The sequence below is a fragment of the Brachypodium distachyon genome, chromosome 3 (assembly GCF_000005505.3).
Source record: "Brachypodium distachyon strain Bd21 chromosome 3, Brachypodium_distachyon_v3.0, whole genome shotgun sequence".
In the NCBI taxonomy this organism is placed as follows: Eukaryota; Viridiplantae; Streptophyta; class Magnoliopsida; order Poales; family Poaceae; genus Brachypodium; species Brachypodium distachyon.
Genome location: NC_016133.3, coordinates 48,298,265 through 48,315,024, shown reverse-complemented (window position 1 = coordinate 48,315,024; position 16,760 = coordinate 48,298,265). Strand labels below are relative to the sequence as shown.

Below are 16,760 nucleotides of genomic sequence, written 5' to 3'. Positions count from 1 at the left end.
TTGCCTCGTGCCGCGCACTCTCCGCCGCCTATCCTGCACTGCTGTACTACTATGAGCCTGATGGCACCAACGGCCGTTGCTGGCGACAGTGGCTAATTTCAGACCGTTGATGAAATTTTACCAAAAGTTGTAGTTAGTCGAAACTTTCGAGATACATATTTTAGTACCCATCGATATTTTGGAAAATTCAAATAAATTTGCACAAGGTTCAAGTCTTGTTGCCACCGTCAGGTCCCGTTGAGGTGATATTGCGAGAGGTCAAAGAGTTTGGGGGTTTACAATGTGGATCGATATCCTCAGAAAGCACAGGAGATAGGAGAAACTAACTTTTAGAGAGACATGAATCCTTGTGAAGTGGGTTTAAAGTTTAAATGATTTTGGATCTTGCAGCCGGTGGTCGGGCTTGGTATTTTTGAACCTTCGCGTTACTGCAACTTGAGATTGTAATAGTCCCTCCCCCACAACCCCACCGCCCCCCCAAGATCCACCAATGTTCACGGGTCACATATTGTGTGAATTTCAGAATATATGCGAGACGATCGGATTAACTCTGGTTTGATCAGGTAAAGCATGTGGATATCAGCAAAACTTCAAGAGTAGTTGTGAGATCGAGATAGGCAATCAGAGGGGGGGTGAATGATTACGCGGAAGCAAATTAAAACTTTTCCCGAAAGTTCGAACCCTAAATCACCTTTCTGTCCGTGATAGTAAAACAGTCGTAACTTTTGATTGGATGAACCAAAAAATACGTATGAGTATGCAAAAGACAGGTATTGAAATTATCTAACCAACGCAACAAGAATAAGCTCAATTGGACTTACTAATCAAAAGATATGATCAAAATAGTAACAGCTGACAGAAAGTTACGAAGATTAATCTAAAACCAATTTCGAGGAATAACAAGAAAGATGAAGTAATCGCGATCTTCCTTGATCTTGCGGTAAACCTGCAAAAAAGTATTATGAACTCGTGATAAATCTGCATCAAAGTGTTAGAAAGATCTAGCACGAAGATTTCACGAAGATCCGAAAAGAACAGAGATGACACCGCCAACGAATCTCTTTATTGCAACGATGTCGATCGATTACAAAAGATGCATCCATGCATCCAAAAACTCTCCAAGAATTGATCTATATCCAAAGTTCTGAGTTCCCTCACGTCCTTGTTAAAACCCTAACTAGGATGCCCTCTATTTATAAGAGAAAATTCGCGACCCTAAACCGAGTCCGAATCCAACACGAACTCCTCTGTCCCGGTCGGTATTTTACCCGTGAGGCCCGCATACGACCTCAGATTGAGATGACTCCAAAAGCAAAATTGTTCGTCTCGACGACGCGCACAACTTTCATGTAGACCACTTTTCCATCCAACGCCATCTTGATGACGCTACTGTTTAATCTTTAAACAGTTCTCGTCCGGCCACGGCTGGACCTACATATCTTCACGTCGATGCCACTCCATACCATCAACTCTTCTTGTGATGTCTTCAAAACTCGACCATCACGTATCGAATATCTCCAATACCGTACATATCCGATATAAACAACGTACGACAAACCGGTGCCCTTCCGGATCATCGTAGCCTTCACTTCCATTGTTCCTTCACACGAACGTCCCGCATGACCTTGATCCTCGACCTCAGCTTCTCCCAAGCTTCGTCCCTCGATCCTGTCATCGACCACGTTCCTCTAGCTCCGGCAACACCTGAAAGCGAACACACAAATAACCAGTACGAGCACAAGTCCACGACTTGACTCAGAGTAAGTTTCACACAACTCACGCCATGTTTTCACATAAGAAACTAATGGATCAGCACACCACTAGCAAAGCACTAAGTCCAAACAAGATATATGTCATCACATAAATATCCATATTATCCAAAGTATCCACATCAATGTTTCATCTGAAACACTTGTCAATGTTACACATCACCTATGATTTCACAGTAGTCACTTAATGTTGCTTTAGTAGATCATAGATGGTGTTCTTGCGGTTTTGGCTATCCATAAGATTGTGTGTTTCTTCTTAATACAAACGCCCGGATTTTTCTAAAAGAAACAAATGCATCAGATTACGGCCAAAATAGTGGCGCCAGGGAATATAATCATGTTTCTTTTTTTTAAGGGAAAACCAAACACTTTATAATAGATCAGGCCCTAAACCCGAAGAATCCATCTCATACACTCGAAGTACAGAAAGTGGGACAGGCCCCAGGGTGCCACCACCACCAAAACCATCCCTACTCAGCCTAGCCAGCTCATGAGCAACCGTATTAGCAAGTCTTGGTTCCTTCTGGAAGGAGAGACCTGGGAGGATAGAGCTCATTGCTTGAATGTCTCTAACGATTTGGGCAGTAGCCGACCGTCCAAACGTTTGCGAATTTAACTCCTGAACAATCCCAGAGTTGTCACTCGCCAATATCACAGGTTTATCAATAAACTGGATAAGGGAGCGCAGCCCGGTAAGGCAAGCTCTGGCCTCTGCCACCGTAGCATCCCCACAGGCGGGGAAAGGGCCATTAACGAAGGCAACAGCCAGCCCAAGATGATCTCTCAGAACTCCACCCCACGCAGCAGCTCCTGTTTGGTCCGAAAAGGCCGCGTCAATATTCAGCTTAAGCCATCCATCCGCTGGAGGAGTCCAGGCCGGCTTCACAGGCTCACACACAACTTTACTCACCATACCCGTGTTAACCATCTCCTTCCCCTTGATACTCACCAGGCCGGCTTCACAGGCTCAATATAATCATGTTTCTGGCAAGGTGTCCCAACAAATCACTGCTATTTCATCATGAAGTGCGTTAGGAAATGGCCCGCTTCACTTGCCAGTAGGAAATCCTCGCCCAGGAGCACGCCCTGGCCGCCGCCACCCGTGATGCCGCCGTGCTTGGCTTCATCTCCATGCCGATGGCGGCACCGCCGCCGCTGCCTAACCCTCCACACCCATCCACTTCTTCGTCGCGTCGGACCTCGTCAGCCTCCTCACCTACCAGGGGCTCCACTTCACCGCACACCTCCGTCGCGAACCCCGTCAGCCTCCTCACTGACCTGGGGCTCGACTTCACCGCGCATCATGACCATGGCCTTGACTCATGCGTGTCCCCGGGTCACCTTACACTCCGCCTACAACTTCGGGTCGTATGGAAGCTCCGAGGGTCCGTGGCAAAGTTACTCAGCCCGATGTGCGCCTTCTTTGGGCTGGAGGTGTACGACTTGAAGCATTTGATGACCCATTGCGTTGGCTTGTAAGACGGACTGGAGCGTGTTGCGGCGGGTTCCTCTTCGGCCTCGAGCTCACCCCTTGGGGCCGCAACAACAGCACGCGGCAGCGGAAACAACAGACTCACGCTGCATGTGGCGGCGCATGTGGCGACAGGCAATAGCATTAGGGTCGCGTCGGTGGTGGCGCACATGGCGAGCGGCAGTAAGGTCCCGACGGTGGCGCACAAGGCGAGTGGCGGTGGTAGCAGCAAGACCACGCCCATCGTTTACGGGACCGTGGCAAACATGTCAAGAAGTTCAGGTTGCCCACACCCATCGTCTAATGGGCGTCACGACGAAAATGGACTGACGGGTTGAGCCACATTGCCAAAAATAGGATTAGACTCCCTAACGTGACTATTTTGGGGGCGCAAGGAATTTTTCACCCCAAAAAGCGACGGTTTTGTGCAATAAAAAACAAAGTGGTGGTTTTTTTCCGACCAAAGCCCCAAAATGCTAGTTTTGGCAATTTATTCTAATCCTTAATTGGTCAGGGTGCAACAATATCTGCGAACTGCAAAGCTTAAGCAAAGTTGCGAAGCAATAGATCAATTACAAGACCAATTATGAACTTAGCCGGTGGCGAACATCTATCGAAACATTGGGGACACATTTCAACGACAGCAAAGGAATTATTATTTTCAACGGTGTTTCTGAGAATCCTCGACCAGATAATCCACCAGAATATATTGTAGCAAAAGAAAGGTTCCATTATTACATATACATGTAATCAGCAAGAATTAAAAACCTAATTAAAAGCTTTCCATGCCAAAAAGCTTTAGGACCTGCCATGAATTTAAGCTTTCAATGGCAGATACATGTGTGGACCCTTTGTCACAAAATGAGACACAACAACAATCTGTAAAACAACGTACCAGTAGGCAATAGCCTCCCTTGTATGCCACCAATCTAACATCTAGAAGATCCGTAGAATGTTCAAATTTTGGGGGGGTTTAAAAACAACTAGTCGTATAAAATTTGGACAGAAATTGATCGAGCATGCCAAGAGACCGGGCACGTGCGGGGCTACAGCTTGTCGACGTCAACGACGTTCCTGAAGCTCCCGCCGAGCAACGACAGGAGGCCACCGCCGTGCACCCTCCCCTCGGGAACAGAGAGCTCTCCGCCCTCTCTGCGCCTATCTGACGACGACGATGGCACGGATGGCGACGACGAGGACTTCATAGAGAGGGGAACCAGCACCTGAGGAGGTATCAGCTCCTGCCTCGCCACGGGCGAGCCGTCGCAGTCCGACACCGTGCTCACGCCCGACGACGAGTACTCGCAGTTCATGGCGCTAGCGGCGGCCGATGACGACACGATGCCGCGGAAGAGCCCCGGCCCGATCAAGCTCCCGCCGCCGTTCTTCCCTCCGCCGCGCTGTTGCTGCTGCCGCGACTGCGACGAGGCCACGAGCGTGGCGTGCGCGGCGCAGAGCCCGCTCCTCCCGCGGGCGAACTTCTCGCAGCCGCCCGTGCCCGTGAGCCCGCCGAACGTGCACCGCTTCCCTCCGCCGTGTGCCTTGCAGAACTCCGTGCTCCCCTGCGCGCTCTTGCCGCAGCTCTCCACCTTGCACCGCTTCCCTCCGCCGTGCTTCACGCAGAACTCCGTGCGCCCACGCGCGCTCTTGCCGCAGGCCGCCACGGAGCAGCGCTTCCCGCCGCCGTGCGCCACGCAGTAGCTGGTGCCGCCATGGACGCTCTTGGGGCACACGCCGCCTCCTTCGTACATGCATCTCTTCCCGCCGCCGTGCGCCTTGCACAGCGGCGTGCTGCCTTCGGCGCCCTTGGAGCACCCTTCGAACACGCACCTCTTGCCGCCGCCGTGCGACTTGCAGTACAGCGTGCTCCCCTGCGCGCCCTTGCGGCAGTCAGGGTGCTGGCACCGCCTGCCGCCGCCGTGGGAGATGCAGAGCCCGACTTTCCCCTCGGCGCTCCGGATGCAGCCTTCCACCGCGCACCGCTTCCCTCCTCCGTGCTTGATGCATCGCCCGGACTTGCCCCGCGCGGCCTTCGGGCACCCGTTGTACCCGCACCGGCGGCCTCCGCCGTGGGCGATGCAGTGGTCCGTCTTCCCCTCGGCGCTCTTGGTGCAGCCCAGCTGCATGCACCGCCGCCCGCCTCCGTGGGCCTTGCAGTAGGCCGTGCGGCTCTCGGCGCCCTTGTGGCACCTGGGCTTCTGACACCTCTGCCCGCCGCCATGGGCGATGCACAGGCCCGACGCACCTCTCGCGCCTTTCGAGCACCCTTTGAACCTGCACTTCTTCGGATGCCGCCGCGGAGCAGGCTGCCCGGAATTGTTGGTTATACCGGTTACAGCATCAGAGCTCATACCAAACGAAGTCTCCGTCATGGTCGTCGCCGAAGGTTCAGGGCTGAACTGAAGGCCATGCTGAGCAGTACTGCCACCATTGGTGTTGTCCGTGTGATCCGGCAGATCATCATGTGCCTCTTCAGCGACAGAGAGATTCGGCCGAGGCGCAAAGAGCATCGACGGCATGTAGCCACCGGAGCTCCTCAAGCCCGACGTCGAGCCCTCGTCTACAGAGAAGGAGATGATGTTTCCAGCAGGCGCTTCAGAACTCTGCACGGTTGCTTCAGCACCATCTCCCTGATCACGAGGCCCAAGGCTCACCGTCCCAGGATTATTGAATGACAGACTCCGGCCAAACAGAGTCACCGGTGCTTTCGATTTGCCAGCTCCGTCGGCAGGCCTGTAATCCGCAGAGCTAAGTTCCGGCGATGAGCCCAGTCCGAGTACCAGCCTGCAGGCATCGTCTTGTGCAGAAACATGAATCGACCTCCGGACACCCCTGTTGCCATGGCTGTAGCTGTCCATTGCAGCTGAACCCCGGAAGTCCAGGGAGAACGAGGTCTGACCATACCCGGCTGTCGTGTAGCTCGGCACCGAGTGTCCGGACATTATTACCGCAGAACCGTCCATCAGGTTCTGGTTTCCAACATGACGGCTATCCACGAAATCGATATTCATCCTAGCTAAAAACCTCTGTACAGCGAACTGAGTGAAGATGGTTGGAAGAAACAAAAATCAATGAGAACAAGTATCTCTTTGGCAACAAAAGTTCAGATGTTTTCTGATCCTTTTATATGTGGATTCTGGAATAGACGAAGTCAAAGAATATGAGCAGCAGAAAGGTGCCGTTGAATCCACTACTAACAAAACCAGATGTGTCTGCCCTGTCCATTACCCTCTGGCTTCAGTAGAACAATGAACCCTGACAGGCTAAACCATCTGACACTTTGGTGATCTCTGGTATTTGAGCATCCAATTTCTTTTTTTGAATTACTAAATGTTGAGCATCAGGTAGAACCACATGTGCTCAAATGCTATGTGCTGGGAAAATCTTCAGACTGGAACAGTACTGCAACAAAATGGAAATGGAAGTGTCAGATGGTGTTCATACTCTGAAAATGGAGCTTAACATGACTTTTAAAAAGTATTATTGAATTCAAATAGGAATAAATTAGTATTGATGAACTGAAAAAACATAGCAGAAAATTATCAGCCAAGCCATATTTGCACATAAATCGTTTGAGACTACTGAAAAGTGTCTTGAATTGCTGAAACTAAAGATCACCCGAGGGCTTGAGGCTACCGCAATTCTGGGTTCCCTATTTCTTTTGTGGGACCATGCTCGTCCAGTGGTCTGATTGACTATCTGATCTGACCTGGCTCCACACCAACCACAGAACATTGTGGAATCTTAATCAATCATCGAAAGCAGGACTAAACTAATAGAGACACAAAGGTCTGTGCTCGAGTGAATATTCATCAGATGCAGTTCAACATGATCACAGAAGTGGGAATCAGTAAGACATCGACAAATTAGGAATGATCCAATATAAAAATCACATCAACCAAGGCTTTCTCGTAGAAGAAATTTTTTGGCAAACCGCAAAGCTTGTCACCCATTGAGGGGTAAATTGGGAAGTTTGACAAACGGGCAGATACAGATTTCAACCAAAACCGATTTGACAAAAATAAGTAATCTAAACGTATTTTATAAATGTTATTTCAGCTCATCATTAACTATGCCTTCAGAATATGAAGACATGCAAAATCATGTCAAGCACACAATAAAGTCAAAGCTACCTAAGAGCCACATATCAGTAGATTAAAATTAACTTAAGCAACTTGGCTAAATTGTTGAGCCTTCCGAAATACGAATCCTCCACACCCCTATTGAGCGGATAACTCAATGAATCACCTAAATTCTGTAGTGCATATTGGTTCATGAATCTATGAAATATCAGCCGTTACGCACCATGCATCTTATAGAAATACTACTCGATCAGTAAAATAATTTAGACTAGTTAAAGTCGTACTCCCTAATAGCTACATCAGTAACAGATTATCCCTACGACCCGAAGTACAACCATCCGGGTCAACATTCATAACCAACGAACAGCATATTTTCAAGCAGAATTGGAAGTGCCCATTCAGTTGACTAAACTATCTAACGCTCCGGTACCCGTGGCCGTGCGAAAAGAGCATCAAAGGTACGTGGTGCTACCTTTCGGGCTCCGAATTCAGCCAAAATTTCTCATATGAGCAATAGCCAAGGAAGAAACCTTGACCACACCTTGGGCCTTGGTTGACATGACCTGAGACAGATTATCGGTTCTGCCCAGTTGATATATATTCTAGTAGGATTAGTACCTCTAAAAACCTTAACTGGAGCCTTTTCAAAAAGAAAAGAAAACCTTAACTGGAGAAAACATGAAGCATCTCTACATAACTGCAAAATACAAACATAACATATTGGACTCGGACAGTCAGATCAAGTACCTCTATGTGATACTACATGTCCTGAACAAGACTTTTAATCTACTTAGGAGGTACCAACTTCTTGAAGGAATATGGGACGAAACAAATTGTGCTTTAACATTTATAATCAAGAAACAGTTTACAAGAAGAGACGATGCGGTGGCATCAAAATGGAAAATTCTTTCACCAAAACATCTCCACAGACAAAAAGAACACAAAAGGAGTTATGATCTAGATGAGACATGGTAAGATGTGGCTAGCCATATCTAGCAGAAACAGCACACAGTACCTGGACTTTTGTAGCACATGCAACCTGAACAAATCCTAAAACAGAGCACTATTTCCTCCTACGGCCGGCATAGCCCTCATGAAATGAAATCCCACCAACTGAAAAACAACATCACTAGGATGAATAGCCATACCCGCGTACAACACATGACAGATCTAAATTTACCTGCCTATGAATTCCCAAGCTAAAATGGTTCTGAAAAAAAGGTACCAAACTAAACATCCAGGACACAAAAACCTCTAAGAGACTCGATTCCAGAGCAAGACTCAAGAGTCTGAATGAAGAACCCATTCGGAAAGCTCACACGCGGCACAGGCCGAACCAAAACATAAACCAACAGAGGAACAAACAAACAAGGAAAACCAGACAGTAGAAAATACTGGAGAACAGGAGAAAGAAAGAGGCATGGGGAGAGAAGCCAGCAAATCACCTAGGATCATCTACCCCCAATGGAGGAGAGGCTCTGGTGCCTTTGCGCAGAGAGAGACAGAGAGGGGAGAGAGAGAGAGAGATTCTCCTTCAGGAGAGGGAGGAAGGAGAGAGAGAGAGAGAGCGTGTTTATGGTCTCGGGCTGATGATGGTGTAGGGGGATTCATGGGTGCGCGACGTCAGCTGACGGGGACGTTTGCGGCAGACGGCGCTTTTGATGCCACAGTTTCCCACGCACGCACGCACCCTACCTACCTGGCTCGAGTCGGCTCACGCTGGAGCCGAGCTCGGGCCAAAAGTTGGCGGACGGCCCATCTCCCACTTCGTGTCGTGTGCCTCGGCGCCCGGCGCGGGTCCGGTTTTGGTTCGTGGATTTTTCTGGATGGTTGCTTTTGTACAACTGTGACAGGAGGAGGCTGGTAGGTTCGAAGGGGAATGTTGATGCTGATATTTTCCGCATCCGATTAGTCATCCGAGCAACGTAGTACGCATTTTCACCGTCCGGGGAGCTCTGGCTTTTCTAAACGAGGGGAAGTTCTGGCTTTTCACTCCTTGTGACAAGGAGCGCACGTAACAAGTTAATTACGACTGCACACTGCACTCTTACGTTACCCGTCGGTCTCACTCACTTCATCTGGTGCCGGCCGGCTGACCCGTCTGGCATCGCGGAAGGTGGGGGAGACCTCAGACCGTGGATTTATACGTCACATGCATGTGTGGTTCCAGTTCTAGGTTAATTAACAAGCGGCGTTTAGTAAGTGAGGTCCTGGCTAGACAAATTATGGACCAGATCGGTTGTTGCTCCAATCTCAGCAACAGTGTGGTGGATTTCTTCCTCTGAGTCTGGAGAGATAAAAATCCGTACACGGCAAAAAAAAAAAGAAACAACAGAGAAAAAACCTTATGAGACGGAGCGAGTATAATATTTCGTTACTTAATATGAGACGGAATGAGTAGACTACGAAGACATCGTGAAAAAAAAGTCTTAGGAGAAACATGGTACGCAAAGTAGTTCTTTTGAAATGGAGGAACTGCAGGTCAAGTGTGAATGGAAACCGGAAAAACGAGATTGAACTAGTAGCTAGCTGTAACTCTCCACCACCCCATCCCTTTCAACGAAAAGCAGAGGTTGCAGCGACACGACGATGCGATTGGCCGGAGCACTACGTGCAAGAGCTCGCATCTCTCCCTCGATCTGGATCTTTTCCAACTAATCACAAATGGCGCAGTCAGGCAATTCAATTTGTTCGGTTGGTAGCCATAATGTTGCATGGTGGACCATGCATATATGCCTAGTATATGTCCACTTGTTATATTTCACCGTTTCGTGGAGTAGGTTTCTTTGGCTGCTGCCATCTTCTGCGTCATTAAAATTCCATGTATGCATGTATCTTGATTTCAGCGGCTGCAAATTGTAGTTGACTTGACTAAATATAGCCATAATATGGATGATTTTTCGTGTTACCATGCAATTATTATCCAACTTGGAATCTCTCCCCTTTCCATTAATTTTCATAACGGAAATACAAAGTGTCAACGGCAAACAGAGAGTGAGAACGGAGGGTAAAGAAGATCACCAGATTATACTACGGCGGGCAGGAAACCCACTAACCAGGCCCTGCAATCAGGACCTGACTATGGGACGAAAACCTGCCCCTAAACTACACCTATTAAACAAAAAGAGAGGTTCACAAACTATTACCATGCAATTATTATGCTTCAATATATATCACGAAATAAAATAATATATCTAAACCTTCCCATGACAATGACTTGTGAAACCAATGAGTGGAGTTTGTGAAGCTATTGCATGACCGATTCAATCGCCTAGGTGAACAAAATGTAAAATTTCAACCATCACAAAGCAAAGTCAGAATCTAATTATACATACCTCCTATTAATATTGGAAAATTTAACTGGATGCTATTCTTATCAAGCGAATCGGCTCCCAGAGCGTGCACAAGGTATTGTAGCGCACCGTAAATTTGAAGTGTAACTTTCTTAGGCTTTGTTTTGACACTAGTGTAATTTTTATTCACTAGCCTATTGGTATTTGTTGAGGGGATTTGGTGTTCACTCAATACTCTCAAAACCCCGTACTGCGTGCATTCCAAAACACTAAAAAACACTAGTACGAGAAGTGTTTTAAATTGATACCAAAATGAGATGTTTCATGATGAAAAACCAGGAATATTCCCCTTTAATTTCTCCTTACCAAAAAATCATTTATGGTTTCTAGTGTTTTTAAATTTAAAGTGCTTCTTGAACATTAGTGCCGAACAAGACCTCGTATGAAACATTATACGCACGCAGATGTTCGAGCCTTTGACATGCATGGCAGTGCTCTAAGAATGTTTTTAAAATTTTACGTGTGTAACTTTTCTCGTAACTGCTTTCCACTTTTGAGATGCTGTTGTAGCAAAAAGAAAAGTCCAGGTATATATCTTCTTGGAGCAAATAATTGCATGGCCCCGGCAAGTCTCGCCTTGTGCTGGTACCGCGCAGAGCCACGCAACCAAAAAAGGGCTCCGTCGTGTCGGGTCGGCTCCCCAAGCCTAGCCGCCTAGGTTCTCGGCTTCACGGGGCCGTCTACCGCCGTTCCCGCACGTAACTGCCACGCGGCAGGATAGTACCGGCTAGCTCCAAGTTTTACGTGCCGTTCACGCGCCCGAGGGGCTCGGCCCCACTACAGATACTCCCGACCCTCCGGAGCTCCCCCCCACAGACAAGGACGCCCTGCCCTGAGACGCATCCCACATGTCAGTGACTTTCAAGGAATCTGTCTCGTTGGATTCCTGGTAACTGGCGACGCGGGGATCCTCGTCCACCACCACCAGGCGCAGAAGACGACAGCGAACAACAACCAGCTACTCCTTCCCCCCGTCAAAAAAATACAGTAAATAAAACCGAGCGACTCCCTGGGCTTCTAGCAGCACGACACGTCGAGATGTGCCGATGCGTTGGATCCAATTACAGTCGCCGGCGATCGAGAGGCTTCGCCGGAAGCTACAGAGGACAGTTAAGGCTAGATCTGGTGCCGTCTCGCGGTGCGAAACCACAGAAGTACAGATGCGTGTAGTAGTTCTTGGCTTGTGCTCTGCTCCCTCTGCTCGTCCAATGGGAGCGAGGTTGGTGATTCGGGTCAGCACGTACGTAATCAAAGGCGGGAATTCGGTGATACAACGGGGCCAATGATTGGTTCTGCTCCTCGATCGGAGCTCAGCTAGGTTGGTGGTGAATCCTGATGAACTGGATGATCGATAGAGTTCACTTGGAAAATGGAGGTCGTCAAAGTACAAACGTACGCGGACTGGAAAGTTCTCACGTATTATCTGTACTCCACAAGTAAAATCGTGATGACTTGGTGCCTTGATGGAGGTGCCGAGCGGTGTCCTGTTCGCGTCCACAAGTAAGAGATGCACCGTCAAAGCGTTGCAAATGATAAGGAGAGTTGACAATTAAGAGCCTGTAGCTGATTTTCTGGTTGTTTCTGGCAGAACGATCGATTTTCGCCACTGACCATTACAAAATATAGCACTACAGATAAAACAAAGTTAAACAAATTGGCGATGAATGGGACTGGGAGGGAGACCATAGTTCAGATCCAGATAGAGAATTTTTCCGCAGGGTTGTGCTTCCTGTTGCTTCTTCAGTCACAAAGGCACCCAGGAGGAGGAGCCAATCGGACTGATGGTGGTAGGCTAGCATGTTGCTGCCTTTGAGACGGGACGATCGATCAAACTTCCAGCCGGGCTAGCTAAATTAAATGTTCACTGCTACGAGTACCTGGTACTGCTACTGACGTATATGAAGGCGACACTAGGCGCATGCAGTCTGTTAGCACCCGGAATAGTTAATTGGTTGCACAATCACGAGCTTTGGCATAGAGCCATTGTGAGGACGGATTCTTCCAGATTCAAAAGGACAACTTGGGAGCAATAAGATATCAGCCTACTTGTCCGGGTGTGACGCAAGGGGAACAGCTAGCCATTGGACGGCCACAAAGGTTAAGTTTCTCTGAATATATAAGCTGCAGCCCAATTATCAGTGCATCAGCCAGTTGTCGGTATTATCTATACTACGTACGGAAATACCACGTAGTAGTACCAAAACAGAAATCCTGGCTTTCACTGACTTGCTGGACCTCTTCAGCTCCCATCCATGGAGAGGACCCATCTTCAGTGAGAGTTCAGGGAAAGTCCTTCTGTGGGCAGCAGTATAGCAAGCACCACGTCCAAGTGGATGCATTGGTAGTAGGGTGGATGCACCTGTTTACGCGCTTACATACACAGCTCGTGCTCACGGGGTATGTTACCCCCGGGGAAACCATCGGATTGATGGTATTGGGGGTTCATGGGGTGACGTAGCTAGGTTGGCAGATATGATTAATTAACTAAGGTTAATCGCCTGATTTTATAGACGACTAATTGCGGTCCACGTAACCGAGCACGGTCGAAGAAATGGATACCTAAGCTCCAGCTAGATTGCACGTATTTTGCGATTAAAAATCTGTCAAGTAGGCATATCAAGTGATGCACAAAATTAAACCTAACCAAGCTACGTCAAACTATGTAGGTTTATAATTAGTCAATAAGCTTTTGTTCTGTGGTACACTGCGGAATTACGGGCTGAGTTGTACGCTGGGGGGTTGCGGAAAGGCGCCGCGTACGCATGCTGTATCCTTTTTGCCCTTTGTAGTGCGCAAAAGGGTAGAACGCTACATACTACAAGAAATCGATTGGACTTTGTTTCTTTTTTGTGAGGTTGGCTTATCAAAGTGCCAATGAGACAAGCCGTTTGGATAGATTTCCTACGGATTAAATCTTGCTCATCAGACATGAAATTGTCTCTCAAATCATGGAGCTTTAGAATAACAATTGGTGCTGAGCCTTGTTAGTATAAACTCTACTGATTCGCAAGTTGAAGATGACAATTTTCTCCCATGACAGTGTATTGACAAGATGAGTTATTGTTGTTATACGATCAGTACGTGGACAACCCTTTGCGTTCTGGAAAGACTACTTTTGGCTTGCATATTTAATTATAAGAACCTCAATATTTAATTATTCTTGGAAACCATCCTTGAGAGATCGAACATCGGGTCCATCTTCTTGAGCAACATCCTGCAACACATTAATCAATAGAGCAAGTTCTGCCATGGCAATTAAGGTTAGCCGATTCCGCGACCCAAGCGGCTCAAGTCCTTCATTATAATGGTGAAAACAAATGCATTTGGCTCTTGGTGTGGTGGGAGAAAATGGATGTACTATGATATGGTGCATGCATACAGTTTAGTGTTTAAATAACACAGAAAATGAACTGTTAGAAACCAAATAATATCCTCATGATAATCTGATTTGTCATGCCGCCGTTGTCCCTCGACCATATTCTGTTTTTTCAGGCCTGATGTGGATTTCCCTCTTGGTTCGCTTAAAAAACGCCTGTGATCGCCTTTACGTCATCAAAAAATTAACTAATGAAAGTAGCCAATCATAGTGAACCTACACTTGGTCAGATCTAGCTTAGCATTGAAAAGAAGATTCCTGCTACCTCTCTCTCTTCTCGCAGTAGACTAGAATCCATCCTCCAATAATTATATATTGATATATTGATTCAACCTCTTTTTTGCGAGATAATTATTGGTTCAACTTGACAATATCACACACTCAGAAAAATACAGGTAGCGAGCGTTTTCAGTTCAATGCATCTGTTCACGAGGGCTCACTTATTTTAAGAAACTTTATTAGACGAATACTTGACGATACATTTGGTTCCTATCCGAACACATTGCGCATCCGCCTCACCCGATTACATGTGGTACTCCGCCATCCCCTTAGACTCGTAAATCTATCTTCAGGCGATATCGTTGCCCGCACAAAATCAGTTCTTTTGAAGAAATGAATACATAATTTAGTGGTCACTAACTGAAAGTGGAAATGTACGTTTTCGTTGTTTTCTTAGTGGCCCTTGTTTTTTTGCAAACATCCAATTTTATTAATTCAAAAATGATCGAATAAACTGAAACAAAAACCGATAACTCAGATTCTTTGAAGTGATCTGTCATCAGTATCTCGATATATCTCCATGTCTTTGGTTATTAAACTACAGAAGACCAGACTTTTACAAGCCGTACAGGTTTTGAGTAGAGCATGACATGAGAACCTAAGATCATTGAACACACTGTGGTCGGGCACCCATTGCAATGTACGTTGTCAAGCCGTTCATTCATCACCAAACCGGCGAGGAAGTAGACCAAAATAACGAAAGTTCAAACTGCGAGATCCAGTATCTCCATGGACCATGGAGTAGTGGCAGATCTAGAGACAACTAGTCAACTACATTAAAAAAATATCCAAAATTATGTATTCTTTTTTGCAAATATTGACATCTATAGTGGTGTTTTTATGGGTTCATCTATTCCCCCTACCTTCTATGTGGATCCGCCACTAAGTGTTATCGCCAAGGATACAAAACCTCACAAAGGAGTTACACAAACTACATGTGAGTCACTGATTTGTGGTTCCCCTCATCTCCAGATGCCGAATCGTTGGTCGAAGACGAGGGAAACCAGCAAAGATCACAACTTTGGCGCCTACTTCTTTCTAGCAGCTAGGGTTTATATGCGGCTGCCCTGCTCTATCCATCAATTTTAATGGGAGTTATTCGCTCAATGATTCATTTTTCCTTTTACGTTGGTCGTGCGTTGTTCTGAAGACACAATCCATATGCATGCACGTTGCTGCATAGTTCGTTACAATAATTATTTTTTTAAACCTAACATGTTTATTCTTCTAGACCTTTTTTTTCTATTTATTAGGCCCTTTGTTGAAAATCTAGTGCTAACTGTATGATGTAGTGCTAACTGTAATGGATATGCTAATTGTATTAGATTTGGGGGATAATGTTTGGAATGAAGAGGTTGGATTAGATTTGTGTAACACAGGCCAGTTTTGGGAGTTTTCGGAAACTATTTCCTCAAAATGAGCACCAAAAGTCCGTTGAATTAATCAAATCTTAACTGAAAATGCGCACTGAAAAAGTACCTTATGTCCTTGACATATTGAAGAATCTGTTGAAATTTGTTTTCCTGCCGATGGTCTCTCTCCATGCGGCTCCAATGCAAAATCAGGTGCTCCCACGTTCAAAAAATAAATAAATAAATCGGGTGCTCCCAGCCTCTTTTGCCAGAGACAATAGGTCAGAAGATAATTAATAAGCATGTATGCTGAGATGAGAATACAGCCAATGGTTTTATGAAACATAAACTGAAGTTCTCAGTCAGCAAGAAAATAGGCATATCATCACTCGCAATAGTAATAATAAAAAATAATAAAAGAACTGAAGTGAACATGTTCAGCTCCCAGGCAATTGTTACACAAACAGTACATCTTTGTGCTGCTTCTAAAACTACTTTTTTTTTTTAAGATTGCTTCAAAAACTAGTACAGTACTAGTAGTTTCTTTTAGGGATAAAACTAGTACTAGTTGATGAAGAAAGAAAAGAGAAAGAAAGCGCGATTTGGGGGAGTTGAGGCCGTAGTTAGGCCGTCGGTGTGTCTATTGGGCCTACGAATCGCTGCATGCACCGCATGGGCCGCTCGGGACGAGAGACTGGTCTACTGGATCCAGATCGATCGATGTTAGTTGCCTCGTGCTTATTCTAAAAAAAAAAAAAGTTGCCTCGTGCCCTCGTCGAACCAGCCTCGCCGCATCTGGTCTCTCGGTGCCTAGGGAAGTAGGGACTAGGAAGCAGCCACCGAGGGAGACTGGGAGAGGAAGGACCAAAGGAGAGTAGGAGACCGGAGAGGCGGAATCATACAAAGTACTTTTTGAATGAAAATGTCCACGCTGCCTGATTGTCTGCCTTCGATTCGTGGAATCGGCCACTATTCTCCCCAAGATCATCGTCGAGGTCGAAAGCATGACGGCTGGACCAGATGAAAAATTTCAGTTCATGCAGGTCAAAAATCGTTTGGGCAGTGCATGTGCATGTTC

At 46.7% G+C, this 16,760-nt stretch overlaps 1 protein-coding gene across 2 annotated transcripts; it reads right to left on the bottom strand.

Moving 5' to 3' along the window:
- Window positions 1-3,892: 3,892 nt before the first annotated feature.
- Window positions 3,893-8,926, bottom strand: LOC100837806 (hornerin). Of its 2 annotated transcripts, XM_010237288.3 has the most exons (3): window positions 8,768-8,918; window positions 8,338-8,435; window positions 3,893-6,642 (listed from the first exon to the last, which is right to left on the bottom strand). In XM_010237288.3, the coding sequence occupies exon 3, from the start codon at window positions 6,249-6,251 to the stop codon at window positions 4,287-4,289; it is 1,965 nt and encodes a 654-aa protein (XP_010235590.1). In that variant the 5' UTR covers window positions 6,252-6,642; window positions 8,338-8,435; window positions 8,768-8,918; the 3' UTR covers window positions 3,893-4,286. The 2 variants fall into 2 exon arrangements, with proteins under 2 accessions (XP_010235590.1, XP_010235588.1); XM_010237286.3 differs by lacking the exon at window positions 8,338-8,435 and having other exon boundaries at window positions 8,768-8,926.
- Window positions 8,927-16,760: the final 7,834 nt, after the last annotated feature.

What these genes read in the sequence shown, in the direction of transcription:
- LOC100837806 (XM_010237286.3), bottom strand. Translation starts at nt 6,251, where the DNA reads ATGAATATCGATTTCGTGGATAGCCGTCATGTTGGAAACCAGAACCTG.